At 42.9% G+C, this 22,312-nt stretch overlaps 1 protein-coding gene across 1 annotated transcript in view; it reads right to left on the minus strand.

Moving 5' to 3' along the window:
* LOC146810311 (cilia- and flagella-associated protein 337-like) overlaps positions 1-22,312 on the minus strand; it is a 1,036,625-nt gene that overhangs the window by 424,390 nt on the left and 589,923 nt on the right. Inside the window, exon 11 of the mRNA XM_085614420.1 lies at positions 21,631-21,891. Within this exon, the coding sequence (XP_085470546.1) occupies positions 21,631-21,891 (261 nt within the window). The remainder of the gene's footprint in view (positions 1-21,630; positions 21,892-22,312) is intronic.

Genomic DNA, 22,312 nt, shown 5'->3' on the forward strand with positions numbered 1-22,312 from the left:
GGGGGGCAGCAGTGTATCTTCAAAGGGTCTGTCTCCAGAGGAATTGGAGGACAGGGACAGAAGCAGAGTGCATAAATTGGAGCTTACAAAGCTCAAGCTGTGAAAGGAGTGTGACATGGAGAATAAGAAATTGGAGTTGGAGAGTAAGAAATTGGCCAAGGAAGAGAAGAAGATGCTCTTAGAGCATGAAAGAGGGTTGAGGGAGTTGGTGGTAGCGCACCATTAGTGCCTGGAGAAGGGAAGGTATACATCCCCAAGGAGGTCATTAAGTAGTTCATGGCCTATGAGGTAGCGATGAGATCCCACAGAGTCCCTGAGACGGATTGGGGTGTGGGCTTGTGGGGCCGCTTTGTCAGTGAAGGAAGGGAAACATTGCTAAACTTGCCCACTGAGGATCAGATGTCCTATGCCCCCATGAAGGAGGCCTTAATAGCAAGGTTTGCGTTGACCCCAGTGCTGTACAGGCAGCAATTTAGAAACTGTAAGAAGCTGGAGTCAAGTACTTGGGTGGAGTATGTGTCCTACTTTTGGAGAGCATTGGATGGTGGGGTGAAGGGTAGCAAGGTGAATGACTTGCAGGGGCTCTATGATTTGGTTGCCTGGGAGCACTTGTCAGATAATTTTTTTCCAGAGCTACGCCAGCACCTGATTGACAGTAAGCTGACTAACCCCAGGAAGCTTGCTGTGGAGGCAGACTGCTGGGTTAGTACCAGCGTTCAAAAGGGTTGTGTGGGAGACTCCGCCAAAGGTGGGCAGGGTCCCTAGCAGAAGAGGGGGAGACAAGGTTAAACAGAAGGAGTTCCAAAAAGGGCCCCAAAGTAATCCCCAAGGGAACCAAGGTAAGGGTTCCCAGCCTCCCACTGAAATGAAACCATGGGTCCCAACAGGTAAGCCTGTTCATAGGGGTTTCAAGGTATGTTTTGGTTGTGGTCAGGTGGGCCACTACCAAGGGGATCCTAGGTGTCCCAAGTAGGTTATCACTGCACCCACTGGTGCACCGCCCTTGGAAATGGCTAGTGTCACCTTGGGGGAGGAGTCAGGTGCCCAACAGGGGTGGGGTCCCGCAGAAATGTCCCTGGTCTCTTTAGGAGACAGTGTGATGATCCCAAGAGCTCAGCTGCCTGATAACACTAAGAAGTACAAGCAGTGGGTGACCATCAATGGCCATAGTGTGGAGGCTCTGAGAGACACTGGAGACAGTGTGACAGCTGTCAGTTGTCAGCTGGTGTCTGAAAAGCAGGTGGTCCCCAACGCATTCTGCCCAGTAGTTGTCGCTGACAATTCAGAGTGCCTCTGCAAAGTGGCACAGGTTCTATTTGAGTGAGGGGGAGTCTCAGGTATCTTGAAAGTAGCTGTGAGGCCAGTCATGCCTGTTGACTGTCTGCTAGGCAATGGTTTTGAAAGCTCCCCTTGGGCGAAGGTGGAGCGGAGGTCTCATTTAGAGATGTTGGGTCTGCCTGAGTGGGCATGTGTGACCACTCGGTCTATGGCAGCCGGGCCGTTTTGTTTGTTTGCGTGACGCACCCAAGGTACTTTGTGTGAAAAGTGTTGCATTTGCAATTTGCTTTGAAGTGACTATTTCTACCATCTAAAAGTCATATTTGTATTACTGTATTGTGGATTTTTGTCGTTTGGTCTTGTTTTGGTTTAGATGAATACTTATTTTACTAAACTAGTGTGGTGTCCATTTTTAGTGTTTTCACTGTATTACTGTATGTGTTCACAAATGCTTTACACACTGCCTCTGAGATAAGCCTGTCTGCTCGTGCCAAGGTACCAAGGGGATGAGAAGGGGTTATTTTAGAAGTGTATCCTCCTTACCCTGACTAGAAGCAAGGGTCCCTATTTGGACAAAGGTACCTACCTCTGCCAACCAGAGACCCCCATTTCTAATAAATGATAATTAAAATTCATGTGCATGTGTACATGAAAATAAGAAAATAATAAATTGGACAATATCAGAATAGAGTAGATTAAGTGATCATCTAAACAGTTTGTTAATCCCATCACAGTCTATGCAAGCTTTTCCGAATTCTTGCACTTTTAAACAAACCATGCACAGATGAAGTATCAAAATTCAAACCATGAGTGCCAATACTGTCATCTTTTCCATGGTCATTTAGAGATTTCTTTTTTAGAAACTCTAGCTACATTCTGCCACTCTTTCCCTCTGACTTTGATAGCATTGCCACTAATAAATTCTATATAAACTGGTAGCCCAAATTTGGCACAATATTTGGGTAATTTAGATGGGTATTTAATCCTGAACCAGTAGCCTTAATTTACTTTAGAAATATGGTTTCTCACATTGTTCTGAACATTATACCTTTCTGTAAAATTAGCTTGATACGCCTCTACCTGTGGTCTTATTTCACAATCCGTATTTTTCTGATGACTTTCTCTCAAACCTCATTGTTTTCTTCCAGGCAGGACACATTTGAAACAAAGCTTTCCACCCTCTCTTGATTTCATAAGATCTTTTGACAGTGACCCCATTTGTTGTTGTATGATAGGCCTACCAAAATGTTATACACAAAAGGGCCACCCAATAATCCCCTGAGAGCTTGAGTAAATATATTCTAACAGGTAAGAATGCTAGCAAGGGATTTATTTAAACATATATATTTATTCATAAATTAATACATTATTTCGATGTGCCTTTAACTGACACTGCAACTCAATTGAAGGTTCATATCTAATAGACTGAAAAGAAGATAAATTATTAAGCACAATTATTCAGAGCATGATTATATATTCATAATCGTTTTATATTGAAAGTAAACAAATCTTCATATAAACAATAACAGGGGTTTATATAAGTAAATCTCATGGTACATAACCATGGTCATTGCTTGGTTGTGTACAGATCCAAATACCATATGGTAATGTATCCAAAATCCACTTCCTCTATATAGAAGTTAGGCCAGTCAAGCCAATTATTCTAGGCTCTAGACAATTTGTTTTAAAATAACTAAGACGTAAGTTGCAATTGTTGGATTGTGCGTCATTATGAATATATACACCTGCTCTGAATAATATGTCCTAACAATTTTTCTTCTTTTCAGTCTATAAGTAGGAATCTTCAATTAAGTTGCAGTGTCAGTTAAATACACACTGAATGATTTATGAACTTATGTATAAATATATATGCTTAAATAACTCCCTTGCTAGCATTCTTACCTGTTAGAGTATGATAAGCATACAGCATGTTGTCAACAGCCTCCACCATGTCAGTCTTACTGCTCACAGCCTATTGTATACATTCAGCTAAAGCATGGTTCATATGTTCAACAAATCCATTGACCTGGGGATGATAGAGTGCCATTCAGTGATGGACTATGATAGAGTGTTTAAGAATGTCAATCATTGGCTTGGAAAACAATTGCACACCATTGTCAGAAACAATTGGTGGGAATCTTTTCTTGCAAAAAGTTTCTGAATAAAACTGATGACACTCTTAGTATTAGGATCAGCCATGAACTCAACTTCCCAGCATATACTATTTTGGTCTGCTAGAACTACTGCAAATTTGTATTTTACAGGTAATATGCGAAATAGCCCCACAAAATCTACAGCTAATTTGATCCAAAGATATTTGGGAAATCTACAGGCTTGAAGGGGGAGTGGGGATTTTCATGGTCTTGTCACCATTAGAATAAATGATGGAGTCTTTAACCATTTGAGCAATTTGTGAATCCCTAGACGGCCACCAAAAGGCACTACAGACCCTTCTTTTAGTGATAGTTTAAACTAAATGTCCCTCATGACCAACAGTCCTACAGCTCACCAGGAGTCAATTGAATCAGAACTCCTGGCAGAGTATGAAATCAACATCCCAAAGAGAACTCTAATTATGTAATAGCAGAACAGCATTACAACACTTGCCTATGTTGCATATAAAATATTTTGATTTCCATCTACATTAACGACGAGATCATGATTATGAATATTTAACGGTTCAATAATCTTGACTAGAACATACATGGAGTCTCATCTCATACCTCCCTCACAAATTTCCTTCTCCCGTACTCTCTTGCCTCACCTCCTCCTCCCTCAAGGTTTTCCCCATAGCGAACACACCTACGGAAACACTCACGTACTCCACACTATTCTCCTATCCAAAACCCTCCTCTCTACTGGTAAGAATTCAAGACTCATCCCATCCAGGATGTCTACTCCTCCTCACCCCTACCCTTAATCCCCTTAACACCATGTCTCTCAATAAAGATAAAATTGCCATTTCCACTAAAGCTGAATCAAGACTCAACCCTCCAAAGATACTCCTCCTTCTATCCCTCTCTATCAAAATAACTTTGCTGCTTGCCTTATCGGCAACAATCTCTCTGCTCTTCTTCCACAAGATCTGAAACTGCTCTCTATTTCTTGAATCCAAAACCTTCCCAGCCACCTACTTCATCTTTCACTCCACAGACAACTGCTCTCCATGCAATGGCAACCCCGCTGTCCCCACCTCAGCCACCCAGCCCTCCATGTGGACCAACAAGACCCACCTTCCAGGGACCGTTACTTTCCTTATCTCTTTCGTTACCTACACACTCACACCACACACGCCTCCAGCCAAGCAGCTCTAATGAAAAGCCTTAACCCCACTCCTTCAGATCATTTGAATGTGGGCCTGAAGTCATTCCAACCCAAACTAAACACCATACTCCATGACACAAGCCTCTTCTCTGCTGAGCTAAGCGATACCAAGCCATTATTGCCATCTCTTGTAAACGTTGTCGTCCTGCTTTCATCTACTCAACAATTACTATGTGCAAACAGGGGGATATAGATATACATGTCCCTGCGCAAGAAAACTCTGATTTGATAGGAAAATACCTTCTGAACTATTAGAGACCTGGACCAAAGTTCTTCTATACTGCTATGAAGCCACACCCTTAATCAGTCCCTACCAGCCACCAAAATGATTCCACATCCCCGTCATTTTGAGAAAAAGAAAGCTTTCATGTAATTGTAATGACAGAACACACAACCAGGGGCGTAACACAGGCCCCCGCAGCCCACGCATTGCGGGGGGTCCCCCGCGCTTCAGGGGCCCCTCACTTCATCATGATTAAAAATGGTGCTCACGGCACGCCCAGCCTCTTAATAAATTAAATGGTGGACACGGCACGCACGCCTGGGCCCCGGCCGAGCCTCAGAGGCTCTCCAGTAATTACATGGTGTGCACGCCCGTCGCCCGGCTGGCCCGCCCAGGGCCTCAGAGGCTCGCTCTTCATTAATTGAATGGTGCACAACTGCGCACGCGCGGGCCCCGGACGGGCCTCTGAGCCTCTTTATTCATTAAAAGGTGCGCGGGCCCTGAGGATCTGCTCTTTATATTAAATGATGTAGTCTCCTTGCCCTGCCAGTGCCTTCTCTGCTGCCTGCCCGGCTACGAAGTCTATGCCCACAACTCTCCTGAGCAGTAACGCTCCCCACTTCCCCCACGTGGAAACGAGGCGTAACTTACCACTTTTACGCAGGCAGCAAACCACCACCGTAAACACACTGAGAGGGGGACCAGGAGCAAGAGTTAAGAAGGAGGTCCTGTACCAGCGCTCCTAAGATAGCTAAATACACACAATGGTACCAGTTCCTATGGTGGGCAGTCCCAAAGCGGTGAACTGCCTAAGGGGTTGGGAAGAAAATAGTGATAGAGAAGGTTCGCGGTGATGTCTAAAGTGTAGGCCAGATACTCCTGGGTGGTTTTCCAAGTGCCCTCACACACCCTTGCGGGTGCAAAGCATCATCATCGGGCGTTGCTCCTCGTGGGGGTGGCGCTGCAGTCCCTCACGGGCCCTTCAGGAGGGCTCTCTGTCGGAGATCTTTTTACTGGAGTAGCCGTAGTTGTGCGTGCGGGTGTGTGGGGATAGTGGGTGATGTGGTGAGGCTAAAAAGACCTGTAGGAACCCCAAACGGTTTATTAATGAGTCCTACGTGTCTGGTTAAAATCTAACAGGGAGCTTGATGCCTAAGTAGCACTCTAAAAAAGTAGGGGAAAGGTAGATAGTTCTGTTACTCTCGACCCGTATGTGGTAAGGTTAGAGTGAGAGTGAGAACGTGAGGTGGGTGGTCAACATGTTTCGCGCTTCCCAGCGGTCCCTAACGGATCCGTAGCGCTTCGTCAGGACCAGAAGACAAGTGGTAACAAAAATTGATATAGGTCAGAATGTATCCTATATGTCCATAGTCTAGGGATCACGTTTTATACGAGTCCCTAAGAGCGAACCTAAAAGGAAAGGGAGAAAAAAGGGGGGACAGGGAGACAAAAAGAGGCAAACTGTAGTGGTCACCAACTCCATGGGATGTCGTCGTTGAGACCTGTGACATCAGTGCGGAGTCTAAAGACCCAACGTTGTTCTGTTTTGAACAGGTTGGTTGGTGTCCATGGGGGATTGTGATCAATCACAGTCCATTTGAGACTGTCAGGGGAGTGGTTGTGTTCCAGGAAATGATTCTGCAGTCTAGTCTGTGTTTTCTTGCACCGTATTGTACTTTTGTGTTCTCCGATGCGGGTTTTGACAGGTCTGGTCGTCATGCCTATGTATCGGAGTCCGCACGGGCAAGTAATCAGATAAATGCAGTTTTTAGTATTGCAGTTGGTGTGGTGTCTTAATTGCCAAGGTCTAGGAAGTCTTCACACTCGACACAAGTCGATTTTTAGACACCGGTCCAACCATAGCAGTCATGATTCCCTCTAGAACCCTGCATAACTCACTATGTACTAGGGTAGACCGCGAGGCATGTCGTTAATAAGTAGTCTCACTGGTCACTAGTCGACCTTTAGACACCAGCTCAATAAGTGTAGTTATGCCTCCCTCTGAAATCCTGCATGTACTTTGCACTGTGGAGCTATCTACAATGCATATGTCCCGCACTGATTTAGCTTGCGTGACCAGTACACCGACAGAGTCGATAGAGCCACAAGTCTTTCTTGCACCCGCCCCCCCTCACCTGGCATGTGGCACAACCAGTATGCGAGTATATCTCCGCACCGACTTGTTTTGATACCAGGGATAAGTATTACGCCCCCTGGATATGTTGCTGACCACTACAGTTTGCCTCTTTTTGTCTCCCTGTCCCCCCTTTTTTCTCCCTTTCCTTTTAGGTTCGCTCTTAGGGACTCGTATAAAACGTGATCCCTAGACTATGGACATATAGGATACATTCTGACCTATATCAATTTTTGTTACCACTTGTCTTCTGGTCCTGACGAAGCGCTACGGATCCGTTAGGGACCGCTGGGAAGCGCGAAACATGTTGACCACCCACCTCACGTTCTCACTCTCACTCTAACCTTACCACATACGGGTCGAGAGTAACAGAACTATCTACCTTTCCCCTACTTTTTTAGAGTGCTACTTAGGCATCAAGCTCCCCGTTAGATTTTAACCAGACACGTAGGACTCATTAATAAACCGTTTGGGGTTCCTACAGGTCTTTTTAGCCTCACCACATCACCCACTATCCCCACACACCCGCACGCACAACTACGGCTACTCCAGTAAAAAGATCTCCGACAGAGAGCCCTCCTGAAGGGCCCGTGAGGGACTGCAGCGCCACCCCCACGAGGAGCAACGCTCGATGATCATGCTTTGCACCCGCAAGGGTGTGTGAGGGCACTTGGAAAACCACCCAGGAGTATCTGGCCTACACTTTAGACATCACCGCGAACCTTCTCTATCACTATTTCCTTCCCAACCCCTTAGGCAGTTCACCGCTTTGGGACTGCCCACCATAGGAACTGGTACCATTGTGTGTATTTAGCAAACCACCACCCCCTCAGCAACTTAGTTGTACAAACTGTAAACCGCCATCGCTCATACAAGGCCGAACAAGCAATGAAGTGCCACTGAACAGAACCGAAGATGGTACTAAGGTGCGAAGAAGGGAACAGTGAGTGAAATTTCCTCAGGGCAAGAGGGTCTCAGAGGTAGTCGTTTGGCTGCTCCCAGCATTTACATCAGCGGCAGCTCTGTGGCCTGCTTCATGCAATAGTGAGTCTTTGCCGTACAGCAATGCGGCGTAGAAGTTTCGAAAGAACATAACTGAAAAACAGAAACACTCAACATATCGCCACAAAAATGTACACGTACCAACTGCTGTTCTCTTTTACTTTATTAGATACAGATAGACCCACTGTCTATAAGCTTAAGGAGCTTGTTACAGAGGTCTCTAGGTATCAAGCACCTCAAGGTTCAATACTAAATAAGATGGCTTCGGAAATTTGTGCAGCTACCCCATAGACCCGGTGTTTGCAAAATACTAGTCAGAGGTTTGAAACAACATAAAAACTGGAAAAAACGAATGCCCCTGTTTCGGATCCCTGCGTGTAACCAATCTGCAGGTATCTGGTTTGTGTTCTGGTAATGTTTTACATTGGGTTACTGTGTTTGTTGTAGACTATCCTCTTGCATCTTGCCCGTCACAAGTATCAATCGCAGTAAAGTAGGTGACTGTATTATGCACCCGCAGTAGCAGCCAAAAACAATGAAGAGGGTATTATTCATTATAAATGTTAATTAATAATGTAATGACACGTTGCCTACAATACCATATACACAAAATGGCGTTTGATAGACGTTATTTTACTCCATTATCTTGCACAGAGGATGTCCCATAGCTTGCCGTCCACAATTGCTCTTTGATACCACACTAATTTTCTTCACTTTTTCTTGACTTGATAACATTAATTAATAGGTTTGTGTGTCAGCTTACTTGTGAAGTTACAGGGCAGAGCGCATTTTTGCTGACTGGAGGCGAAGGTACGGCTGTCTCCAATGGGGCGCTTTTTAGTTATATATGATACCTGGTCTAAGCCAGGGCTCAAGTGACGCTAGGAACTCCTGATTGTTTGTTTGTTGTCACAGCATTGTGAGCAGGACTCCTTGGAGGAGGCCAGGGCATCATAAAGTCGGCCTCCAATCCTTCAGTTTCCATGCAAGCAGCCGATTGGCATATGAAAAGTGCAATGGTTGTGCTGCAGCATTTGCAGCAATTCCTCTTTGAACTAAATACATTTTAGTTCATTGACAGTACAAATAAGCACTGCAGTAATGAATAGGACACTGGCTGGCATCTCTTGCCTGCACAGCCATTAGAAAAGATTGGAGAGTCACCAGTGTATCATTTACATGGGTGTTCCCAGTATTTCTTGACCGGGGTTACTAGGCAACCATATGTTATTAAATATATAAAGGATACAAGGGCACTTTACAGCACTGATAACCTGGCATGCAATAGTGAAAAAGAACATTAACGTTTGTAAATTCAAATCGCAACAAAAATATTTCTAATGTCAAAGAGATGGTCTGACACCAGTCATTTTTGGAGAACACCTCCTGGAAGTATTTATTAGCACTGCCAATGAACACATACCGGTGTGCAGACTAGATAATTGCTGTCCAGCTGTTATCACTATACTAACAGAAGTCACAAGCCTGTTCTTGTTCTTACAAGGTATTCAGCGCTATCTTTGTTTACTGAGGATTGGTGTTCACCCGGGACTGTCCCAATCCTTTTAATTCCTATATCAAGGTCCTCTCAACACCCCAAGTTACCTTATGTCATGTTTGACTTCTGTTGCTGGGTTTTTAGCAAACAGCAGCACTTTGAGTGCTAAGAGTTTTCAATCCATATGTAAACTTTAAAAGGAAAGTAGAAGTCCCTGAATACAACAGCTTTTCACTAAAAAGCAGAGCCTTGATTGTTGGTGTTACTCTTGACCTCTTACATACATTTAAGAGAAGGGACTGCATTGATCTTACAGGTGGATAAGCCAAGGTGGCGTTGAGCCTGTGTCGGCCAAAGATCTATTTCTAGGAATCTAGCACGTCTTTAGGCCCTACTTAAATGACTGCCCACATATGAGCTAGGCGGATGGGCAGGTGAGTTACAGCTTCCTAATCAATACCCAACACTTTGTGGGAGCAGTGAACCTGAGTAGTGCATGGTATGTGCGCGCTTCTCTAACCCTGGTTAGGGACAGCGAAGTAGGCGACCTGCTAGTCTCTGAAGAGGTTAGGGATGTCCATGTGGAAGAGTTGCATATTTCACATCATTTCTCACATAGCCAGTTGGAAACTCTTTGTTTGCCAGGTGGTAAGGGGTGGCCAGTTGGGAGACCCGAAAGTCTCAATACTGGTAAAGAGTTGCAAAATGGAGGTTCAGTTCTCTCCAGAATAGCTGAGTTAAAGGCTCACAAATCTCTGGACTGCCAGATGAAATTCTGCGTATCTCTGAACCTGGTCAGAAAAGGGTAGTTGAACAATTTGAAGACTTTAATAGTGTTATTTATTATCCTTGTATGGAGCTCACAGGCCCCTATGTAATGGAGGATTACATTATATGCTTACAGGACACTTAACTATTCAGGGATGCACAGGTTGGAGCTTCACAGGCATTTGTAATAGTTTTGCATTGGCAGAGGGAGGCAAGCAGGTCACCTTCTTTATTAAAGGCGCCCAAATCTGTGACCCAGTTAGTGGTAATGAACTGGGAAACTGACCGGTCTCTGTTGTGGACATAATGATGAGGTGAGACTTTGGTAAATCTCTGGACAGGTCTCAAACAACCAAGTGGGGTACTTTTGACTGCTTAGGTATGGCCAGGTTTGTGTGTATGTTTATTCACATAGCACAGATTTAGCTAGCGAGCATTTGAATGCTGAACCACTCTTAACTTCTCAAGCTTGGCCTGTGGTTGTCTAGGTATTAATTGTGAACCATATGGATAATGGCATTTTCTTATTCTTAGGATATGCAGTAGGCATATTTAAGGGCCTATAGCTTATTCAGAATGTGACTGCGAAACTAGGCTTAAAATGGCCGAGGATGCCTTCGGATTCCCTTGGTTGGGATTCTCTTAATTGGTTATCGATTGTCAAGCGGGTCAGTTTCAAATCTTTGTGTTTGGCCCATTGGGCTCTACATGGTAAGGGCCCATGTTACATACAAAATAAGTTCACGTTTTTATCCCAGTCAGAACGCTACGTTCGGCAATTTAGTTGGGAGGCAATTCCTCAGTATAAGCTGTTCAACATTGGAACACGTTGCCCATCTTTGCAGAAGAGCCGCAGCGGTTGCGTTAGTAAAGCTTAGAAACCTGGCTTTATAAACAACATGCCTGAACTGGTACTCTTATCTAATTGTAATTGGAATCTGCAGTTTATCTCAGCACCAGGATACAGTTTAGGTTTCAGTGCGCTTTATAAGCTAATTATTAATAATTACATTGTCAAGAGTCCAGGGATATGATTCATTATCTTCTACAAAAAGCAGAATCTTACAATGGTGATTTCCATTGTTGAGCAGTGTAGCGTTCCTGAAAAGGCGAATCTTCAGGTCGTTTCAGGATAGGGCCTTTCTGATGTTGATATTCCAATTCCTGGTAGCTGGGACAGGAAAAGTCTACTTTTGTTTTTAGTGTGTTTACAATTTGGTTCTAATATGACAATGTCCTGCCTTCTAGCACAACACTGTGTACCTGAGGTGTTTTTTTCTGCCAGGTGTGCAGTGGTATAGTTTCTGGTTGTCGTGTGTGATGCAGCTGGTCTTGAAGAGGAAGCAGGCTTGGATGGGATGCAAGTGTAGTTCCAATGTAGGCCATGAGGTGACCTGCTGCAGCATGAGGCCAATATATTTTCAGAGGAACCATGGAACATGTAACCGGTAAGTCTGCTAATGTTTGAACTGTTGCTGTGACGTGTGTTTCACAGAGGTTAGCTTCATTTTCTTCAGTAAGGGCAGCTGGTACTAAATTGCCTTAGTTTTTTTGACAATGCGTACTTTGCAGGTACCTTTTGGGTCAAAGGTTGAATAGAAAATGTTCTAGCATTTGCGACAAGAATTTTTGATTCTATTAAGGACATGGAGGCGAGCATTATGCTTCTCAATCTTTACTACTCAAAATACAGCAGCCAATCAAAAAACAGTAAAACATTGAAAACATTACATATCCCATGAGGCTTTGAACCAAAACTCCATAATCCACCAATCAACAGTATTCTGGATATACAAAATAGAGAGGAACCATCTTGCTGCCTCTTTCTTTGCGAATGAGCAGTCTATAACCAGTATAACAGGAAACAGTTCCAACTCTCAATGGAGAGCAAAATCCACACGAAACAGGATTTCAGATAAGACAACTTCCATTGATCTGGCTTAAAAACGTGTCACTGCAGATATCAATCCACAAGATTTAAGTTTGCTTCGAATCCGCTCCTGAAATCAAAATAAGTTTGAATACCAGCGAATCTTAATCATGAACAGAAGAAGGGAGGGAAAAACCGATGTCAAAACATAAACCATATGAGATCATGACAGTTCTAGATATAACTCTTACCTGTCCCAATCAGTGGGATAATCCTTGCCTCCGTGTCCTTAATAGATTTGAAAATTCTTGTCGCAAATGCTAGAAAATGTTCTATTCTATGGCGGGACCGGAGGCTCCAATTATGCAGGTTCAAAGCTCACCAACAACCATAGATCAAACATGCACAATATGTTTTTAATAAAATATCTTAAACATGGAATCAGACAACCTGCAGCTCTGAGAATATCTTCTAATCTAGAACCACTCACAAAGGCTTTGGACGCCATAGCGCCTCTAGTACAATGAGCACCATATACTGATATGTCAATCCCAGCTTTAGCCATGACCCATCGAACCCAATGTGCAAAAGTAGCAGCAGACACAGGGCAGAACTGTTTCTGGAGTGCCAGAAGTAAGGGCCCTAAGGGATCATTGTTATGTGTCTGGGTATGTTCCTCATAAACCTTTCTACATTTTACTACACAACGCTTATCATTGTGAGGAAAAGCAGGGTACTCAAAGGAGCGTGACATAGTCTTAGTACGGTTGGGAATATAAAAGAGACACCATATGGAGTAACCAACCTACCTGATGGATCTAGCGCACGTACATCCGACATCCGTTGGTAAGAAATCAAACATAACAGCATGATTAATTTAGCTGACCGTTGTTTCAATGATAAATCTTTATTTTCAGGCCAAGATTCCAACAGGGATAGCACATTATTAACATCCCATAATTAAGTGTATCTGGGTTTCAATGGTCGAACCACCCTTTTTCCTTTCAAAAGCTTGCATACAACAGGGTGAACACTATAGGATTGTGCCCAGCTGATACTGCAGATCTAACATTTTTACTGACCTGTAACAAAGACCAGATTCAGCACACTCTGAGAGGAAATTAAGGATATCTTTTAAATATGCTCCCACGGGATCCACCTCCCGTTGAAGGCACCAACCTACCCAAGCTTGTTGTATAAAGTGCTGCCGCTGAAATTCCTTCAATTTGATCATGTCTCCTGAGATTTTCCAAACCATGAGCGTCAATTTTGCAATGCTTACTAATAAAGACATGATGGTACAAATTGAAATTGCTTCCTCAGTTCAAGTTATTATCATGCACAACCCTTGACAGTCGCATGCAGATAATTCACCAGTCTATTTCTCTTGACTTTTTCAGGATACTGAGTTATATCTTGTGTACTTCTCATGTATATTGTCAGTCGAGTTTCTATGGAACTGCAGGTTTGGGTTTGTCTTTCAAAGTTTCAAGTTATTGTCCATTAATGTCAATTCTATTTCAGACCCTTCATAGTTGTTCTTTGTTCTTCAGCACTAGGCAGTTCCTGAGACAATAGAATCGCTCCCCATGGCATTCTTCTGATTGCTGCCTCAGTTAAATAATCTGCTTTTGACAGTATTGTTACAAATGGCATCGCTTGTATGTTAAGAGTATTTCCCATTTTCTCATTAGAACTTAGAGAAAGACAATATAGAGACATATCATTTAAATGTTGGAGGTTTCAAATCAAAATATACTAGATTTCTGGGTGGTAGGGCAAAGTAGTAGGTGGTGGGCCGGGCCGCCGTGGGGAGGGGGGGCCCTCCATGTGCTTTGCAGGGATGCCCCCTCAAGTTTCGTTACTTCACTGCACACCACCTGAGCAGGTTCACTGAAATAACCACACTTCAATAGCTGAGCTAGACCGTCACTCAAAATACTCCTTAAAAACACAATGTAGCACTACAGATTGTTTGAATGAAAATGGATGGCTTCAAACCAACAGTTCCACCTTGTGATTGCATGTCTATGAGAATTGCAGTAAACGTCTCCTATTCCATTAAAGCCTATTAGAACCATGTGTAGAAGACAAAAAGTTCTATAGTCCTGGGAATTAGTTTAAACATTTGGTGCATTTAGGATAGGTGAGGATTGGTTTGATTCCATTAAGCCAACTGCTAACTCACCTGAAAGTAATTACTCATAAAAGGAAAATGTATGACTAGAAAACTAGTGGTCTGGTGGCATGGAGTCATCTGGTCATCCTAATCATGCAGTGCAAGAAGTAGAAGCAGCGAAGGCATATTTTAAATGCAAATTGGATTGTATTTATCCTCCTTACTGTTTACTTCCGGGAGTCATCTGCTATATTGAGTAAATGTGAAGTGCATGTAACATGACTTGCTTTTGAAAACAGTACATTTGGACATTTTTCCCAGCATTTATGCATATAGGTGCAATGCTGCATTTGACAAAAGGAGTGACTTTTTCAAAGGTAGTTCCAAAGCTCTGAGATATTTCTATCACTGTCCCACTCACTGTATTAATGGTAGGTACTGTCAAGAAGAGACATTTTAAGTTTAATTAATAACGTAGGTGCCATTTGATAAATAATTGTCACAAAACTTTCCCCCAAAATTTCATCTGTCTCAGCTATTTCTGGAAGGTTTTGGAGTGATCCTTAAATAAGGGTCCAAGAAAAAGGGGGTCCCAAAAAACGTTTTTCCATGAAATTCCCGATAGGACTTTTGGGAAGGGATACAGAAGTAATGGCTGAACAGAATTACACCAAATTTGACAACAAGCTAGATCTCTACCCAGAAAGTGTTCGTTTGGTAACTTGGTGTAAATGTGTTTAACAGTTTTTGATAAATTAAAAGTCAAAATATAGTGATATCTGGATAGTTGGTACCATGGTAATCCAGCAGTACTGCAAATTCCTCCGAGGCCAAAATTTTAAAAAATTGTGCCACATTTTCCACAGGCCCAGCGAGGCCTCTAGTGAGTGTGTACCATGAGACCATGCAATCTTTAAAAACTGAAGCATGCACTTCCTGTGGTACCTTGGAGTGCTGCCTGTGCGATGGTGCTACAGGAGTAAATAAATACTGCAAAAAGAAAATGGAAATTGCCGAGTGGATTTCGGTGAGCAGGCCCTGTGGCCATCCCCCCACTGAGCACAGCCTTCAGGTGTGCACAGCGGGGGGTTGGAGGCCTGAGGGTAGCTGGACACAGGGACTGGCAACAGGCAGTGTGCGGTTGGGGGTTAGCCGCTTACTGTGCTGAGGGCAGGGATTTGGTTGCAGGAAAGGTCCTGCGCCCATCCGCCGAATGCACGTCAGTAAAAGCTATGCTCAGTGAGAGTGTTGGGTGAATATGATTAAAAAACCTCGAGTGGGAGGTTAGCCGCCCATGAGAGGTTAGGCACAGGGTCTAGCTGCAGTGGATAATCCCATTAAGGTGAATGGAAAATTGTCCAAACCTGTAGTGTGTTGAATTAGTTCAAGTCCACAAACCTTATAGGATGCTGTTACAGTGACTAGATGATGTCATCAGTGATGTCACCAATGATGTCATTTGAGACGTCATCAGTGATGTCATCAATATGTCATGAGTGATGTCATCAATATGTCATGATTGATATATTAAGTGAGGTCATAACCAGTACATGGTGGGGGTGCAACTTATAGTTAGCTCATTAAACTATAATTGGGTAATTGCTTTGTTTTGGTTTCTAAACATTCGTTTATATGACATTTCAACACTTAACTAAAAACGTCACTTTAACTTTTGGTTTTTGTTCAGTCTCTGATACCATAAAAATTACCCTGGACGCAGGAAATAACACAGTGTTAATTTTACTTGATCTCTCTGCCGCGTTTGAGACCATCTCACACTCAATACTCCTCCAATGAATCAATGACTGTGGCATCTCCCTTAAAACCCTATCCTGGATCAAATTCTTTTTATCTGGTAGGAGACAAGCACTCACATTAGGACCTTTTTCATCACCAGAAAAACTAGTGGCATCAGCAGTTCCGCAGGGCTCATCTCTAAGACCTGTGTTATTGAATATATACATGGCCCCTCAATCTCCCAGATAGATTCTTTTGAAATTGCCACTACCTCATACACTGATGATACGCAGCTGATTCTATTGTTGGACAAAGGGTCACTTGGCACAGAACTAAACTTTCAAAACTGTCTCACCAAAGATATCCTGTGGATGCAATCAAACCTTCTAAGATGTAGCACAGATAAAACGGAGATCCTGTTATTCGGCAAATAAAACTTTTTTCTCCAACTGGTGGACGAATTTTGTGCCTCACCCCCTGCCACAGTAGAAGTTGCAAGAAACGTAGGAGTAAAATGTACACCTCAGTCTCTTTCTGCCCTCAAGCTCTTACAGTGGTAGGAATGGGCTTCAATTTAATCAAATTCTTAAGAATATTTTTGATTTTCTCCAATTAGCTGCCAGAAAAACAGTCACTTTTGCTCTCATTACTTCTAGGCTCGACTACTGCAATAGGCTCTAGGCAGGACTTCTAAACCAATACTCCACGAACTCCAAATGGTGCAACATGCAGCGGCCGGACTCGTGCTGAAACTGCCCAGATGGAGTTTTGCATCTGCAGCTCTAAAAACTTTAAAATGGTTACCGCTACATAAAATGATCCTCTTTAGGATCCTTATTCTGGTCTTTAGAGCATTTAAAGCCACCGGACCAAATACTTGCTTGCCAGAGTCACTCACTTTATAACCCAAAGAACTTCAAGATCTTCTCAGGCTGATCTTCTCAAGCCCCCCCTATTCAGACTTAAAACCCGAGGCGGTTAATCTTTCTCGGTACTAGGATCCAAGGCATGGAACCAACTCCCCAGCCCTTTGAGGTTCATAGAATTGGAAGCCCGATTCAGAAAGCATTCATTTCTTGGAAATGGCTGAACAGAGTTAAGACAAATCACAAAAGCAGCCTTTTTGAGTAAAGTTCTAAATTTCTGTCAAATTTGGTGTAATTCTGTTCAGCCTTTTTAGTATTGGAGAGCAAAGTTTCCTATGGGAATTAACATGGGAAATAAAAGTTTGGGGAAGCAACTCCAAACCCCCCTTTTTTCTTGCCACCCCCTTGCAGATAGGCTTTCTATGAAGTTGCTGAGGTGGATCAACTTTTTATGCAGATTCGTCAAATGGTGGCAAAGTTATTAGTGAAACAAAATAATACTCACCCAATGGAATGAATACCTTGATTTGTCTGCGGTCCAGGAGCCTCCTCTTTTCATTTCCTCCCTTCCCGGTCACACCGAAGCTGCTAGACCTTTTTTGAGCTGACATCAGAATACCATCCTCATTGTTCCATTCTGGCTTGGAGAGGCCTGGTTCCCGATCCTCTGCCAGATATGATCAGCTCAGGAGTGGATTCATCTTGTGTGTCCATCCTTCTTCACTCGCATCCCTCACTCCTAAGAATGTTTTTTTTTTGTAGAGGTTGAATAATTAATCCTTAAAAATCTCAGTATACTTGAAGTTGTGGCTCCTGCTATTCATGCTTCCAGAAAGTTACCTATTCAGAAGGTGCGCAATCAGCATTGGTCCTCTTTTCAGAAATGGTATTCTGGGAAAGTGTGGTCCCCTCGGAATGTGACGCAGTCTAATATTTAAATGCTTGCAGGGAGGTTTTGTCTGGGGATTGAAAACTCAATGAACAGACTAAAGCCTTTACACAGCTTTGGGGTGGCTTATACTCTACACAAACCTTTGTGTCTCTGTGTGTGTTTTTCACTGGCCTGGTGGCCAGGTAGAGGGAATTCTCCTCCCTGGCGTCTTCCACTTGTTCTTTCTGGGCTTCATGTCGGCCTTTGAATGAAGTTTCCTTGAAATGTTCTACTTTAAACCGTTTTTGTGGTGGCCATAGCTTCAGCCGGAAGGTTAGGAGATTTAGGATCTTTAGTCTTCGATGCTCCCCACCTGTGTGTCTTTCTTTGAAAGGTGGCTCTTCATGTAGCTCCATGATTTTTACCCAAGATTATGTACAAATTTCACAAAGAAACTGAAATTGTTCTCCTGGCATTCTTCAATAATTAGTCCTACCCAGACAAGACAGCTCTGCACTCTCTGGATTTTTGCAGCACTGTGTCCATTTACCTGGCCTATGTTCCGAGTGTTCAGTAGCCTGTTTGTGAACTTTGATCCTGTAGGCAAATGGTTGGGTTACACTTCCTGTATCTTAAACTACTGTTTACATTCAACCATTTCAAAGGTAAGAAGTTACCTGAACATATTCAAGAAAGTTCCACCAGAAGCATGGCTGTCTCATAGGCAGAGGCTCAACTAATTTCTCTCACACATATTTTCTTGGCAGTCACTTAGGTAGTACCTTCTACCTTTATAGTTTTCTACAGAATTCATATTCATGTTCAGAATGACTCTTCAGTTGACACTGATGTTGTCTGTTGTCTCAAGATGATGTTTCAAGTATCTCATTAAAATTTCACATGGGTGTGAGATTTTGATCAATTCACCTCTGTGTCACTCTTTTTCTAAAGCAGCTCCTTGATGATTGCATAATAACATCTGTAACAACTGGGATGTAAGCATAGCTTAGAAATCTTCGTTTTTTTACCTATGTGCTATCTGATGTGGTCCTATTATCATTATTGATTCTGGAAGCCTTGCCAGGAGGCTATTCCTTTTTTAATGCTAACCACCCAGGAGTTATAAAGCAATCTTTGTCAGTTAAAAAGGGGCAGGTTGAACCAATTATAGATTTAGAACTAATGTTATATAACTTGAGGTGTCAAGAGCTGGCATTCCCGTTTTAATAGTGTACCTACCACATTCCTATATGGGTGTTTTCCCGCAACTTTTTAATGATTTGACATGTTCATTATTGATTAAATATAACAAGCTGATTATTGAGGGTGGTTTTAATTATTGGGGATATGACAGCGACTCCACTGAAAAGGCATGACTTCCCTCAATCTAACGCAACATATAAATAAACCTACACATCAAAAGGGCAACGTTCTTGAACTAGTGTGGACCTTTGATTGTTCTGTGGGAAACTGCATCATTGAACCATGTGTTTGGTAAGACCACCATCACATACATTTGGAACTTTTAACCCCTTGTATACACAGGGGTCAAACAAAGAATTCAAGGATTTTAAGGGAATAGGATAAAATGATTAAGAAGAATGTCGTGGAGATGCCAGAAGAGACTAAACTAACACTTAGGAATGATATGAATGAAGCGACCCACTCTTTCTATAACTGGCTAGATAAAACCAGGAAGACGTTTGCTCCCACCCTGGAAAAGTATTGCACCAAGAAAAGGTCCTCTGTACTGTAGTAGTTTTCAAAATACTTAATTGAGGCCAAACAGGAGCTAAGACAACTAGAGAGGAAATGGCATATAAACTATGAGGCAGACCTTAAGGACTTATATAAGAAAGCTTGGGGAGTTATAAAAAACTGATTGTTTAAGCAACACAGTCGTTTTTTCAGCTAGGATCTGTGAAGCTCGTAACCCACAGGAAGAGATCTTTAAAATGATGTGGGATCTTTCGTCGACAGATAGGATGAACCTTGGAAAAGATGGATGCTGTAACTGTACTTGATAATTCCAGCCCTCTGAGGGAAAACACCCTAACACGGTTAATGCCCAAGATAAAATCAGGATCCCCTAACGATCATTGCCCACCAAGAGTTATGCAGTCCTTACTTCGGTCAGATCCAAACCACTCAATTGTTTGCTCTAAATGTCCTTGCAGACAGGGGTAGTAAAGTACCAGATGTGTTAACAAAAAAGCCATAGTTGCTCCCCTGCTGACGAAACTGAATGATGATGGCCCTGAGACACTGAAAATTACAGGCCCATATCCCTGTTACCCCATTGTGATAACATTTTGGAAATCTCGTTTAGCTCAGGAACTGCACACCCACTTGCAAACATCAAATTATTTGGATCCCAACAAGCAGGTTTTTTGGCTAAAATGTAACACTGAAACAGTGATAGTATCAGTCATGGCCCTAATTCTGCTTGGCTTATCCGCTGCCTTTGATACGGTTGATCATAGGATATTACTTTACTGTATTAGGGCCGCAAATATTTCCAAAACGGCCTACAAATAGCTACGTTCCTTTCTCAGCAATAGAACTCAAGTGGTATATCTAGCATCCTTCAGAGCTCCTGAAGTCAAAGATGACTGTGGAGTTCCTGAAGGGTCAATCCTTTCCCTTTGTTCGATATTTATATGCCACCATTAATAAAGGCGCTGACTAAAATAGGATGCCTCTTCTTTAATTATTTAGATGATTCTCAGATAATATGCTTGGAGAGTCAAAAGATGTCCCAATCTCTTTTTCAAGAATCAATGTGCTTTATCTATGGGTGGATGAAATTTCTTGAGATTAAATTCTTGAAATACAGAAATGATAGTCTACAATGGTAATCCTGGAGCCTGGACCGACAACTATTGGCCTATGGAAATGGGTCTGCCTCCCAAAACCTAAAGTGCCTGCAAAAAGCTTGGGAATAGTAGTGGACTACCAGCTACATTTGAGACAGCAAATTAAAAATGTTGTATCAATAGGAGTTTTCACTCTGCAGACAGTGAGGAAGTTCACCCCTTACATTTCATCAGGAGCCATGAAACTGATTATGGCAGCATCAATTGGTGGTAGAATAGACTACACCAGCAGCATCTAGCTGGGCCTCCCAAATTGTCAATTAAAGCGACTCCAACTACTTTAAAATGTAGCAACCAAGTTAGCGTATAAGGTCCCTCGTAGATCACATACCTTTCCTCTGTTAAAACAATGACATTGGCTGCCAATAACACAGTTTATTCAATGCAAAGTCTGTTGTTTAGTCTTTAGTTCTACCCACGGCTTAGCCCCGAATTTTCTAGCCAGGTGAAATGTGAAATAGGGCTCTGCTTTCATCTAAGGCTAATCACTTGGTGGTACCCAGGTTCCGCAAAACAAGAATTGGAGGTCGAAAGTTTTTAGTTTTGGCTTCCATGACCTGAAATTCCCTGCAGATATCTATTCGATCTAATACATTGCTGTACATTTTTAGATGTGCATTGTAAACCTGACCCTTTTTTGTAATAGTGTGAATGCTTTAATTAGGGTTATGAAAGGATTCCATGCCACAGAGGATGCACCTGTTCAGATCTTTGCTTGTACAAGTCATTGTAATCAGCCGCTATAGTCTCATTGGATCAAATGATGTGAATCTACAACTCCCAGAATGCAGTAGGATGTTAAATGGAGGCCTAGAGTGGCATAGATTAGACATACGACCACACAACTAATTTGGCTGTTTTTGCTTAACTGTTATTATTTCTCGACTCTTTGTATGTTACCTTAGTAGGACGTAAGGCGGAGACCCTTACTGGGATCAAACTTCTGGCCTGCAATTCATAAAGTCATCTTAACAGGTGCCAGTGCCACAGGTGGACCACCAAGCTAAAGTTTGGCAGTAAACCTCAAATTGCAAGAATACCATAATACAGAGAAGAGGACATACCTGGTGGAATAAACTATTGTAGAGGGCACCACAAAGAGGCGCGTCGTGAGTGACGGGAAGCTCTTCTCCGGGTACGGAATGCACCAACGTCAACATGCCTACGTAATCAGCATAGGAGATCAAAAGCACGTGCAGAGGCTCACGCACAAGCAGAAAAGGGAAATCCCCCTGCTCCAATATCCGGCCAGGCTGCACACATGGGAACTTCAGTGCCAGCGTCTGCAAACAGGTGTGCGAGGAAATATCCCAGACCTTCAGGATCTGCGGAGAATAAAACGCAACCCTGTATTCTCGCGTTTGTAGCCACAACATCAATAAATCAAAGGTAGAGAGTAAGAAATGAGAAACAATGCTATTCATACCACAGTCTACAATGGGGCATATCATCAAGGAATGGCGATGAATAACGCTAGCGCGCTTGCTCTAGGGCCATAAAAATTCCAGAGATAGCGGGGGAAATCGCCGTTTTGCAGGGAACATCGCTGGTTTTCCAGTTTTCCAGCGATGTTCCCTGCAAAAGGGTGATAACCTTGCTGATACGACCCTGTGGTCGTATCAGCATAATCCACCCCTATGTTAGGGATGGATAAGTCAGGATTTTAGCAGACGTTAGTTTTTTGAGAAAACAGCGGTTTTCTCCAAAAACTAACGTCTGCTAAAATGCTGGGGCAGCCTTGTAAAT

The sequence above is a fragment of the Triturus cristatus genome, chromosome 7, assembly GCF_964204655.1.
Source record: "Triturus cristatus chromosome 7, aTriCri1.1, whole genome shotgun sequence".
NCBI lineage: Eukaryota > Metazoa > Chordata > Amphibia > Caudata > Salamandridae > Triturus > Triturus cristatus.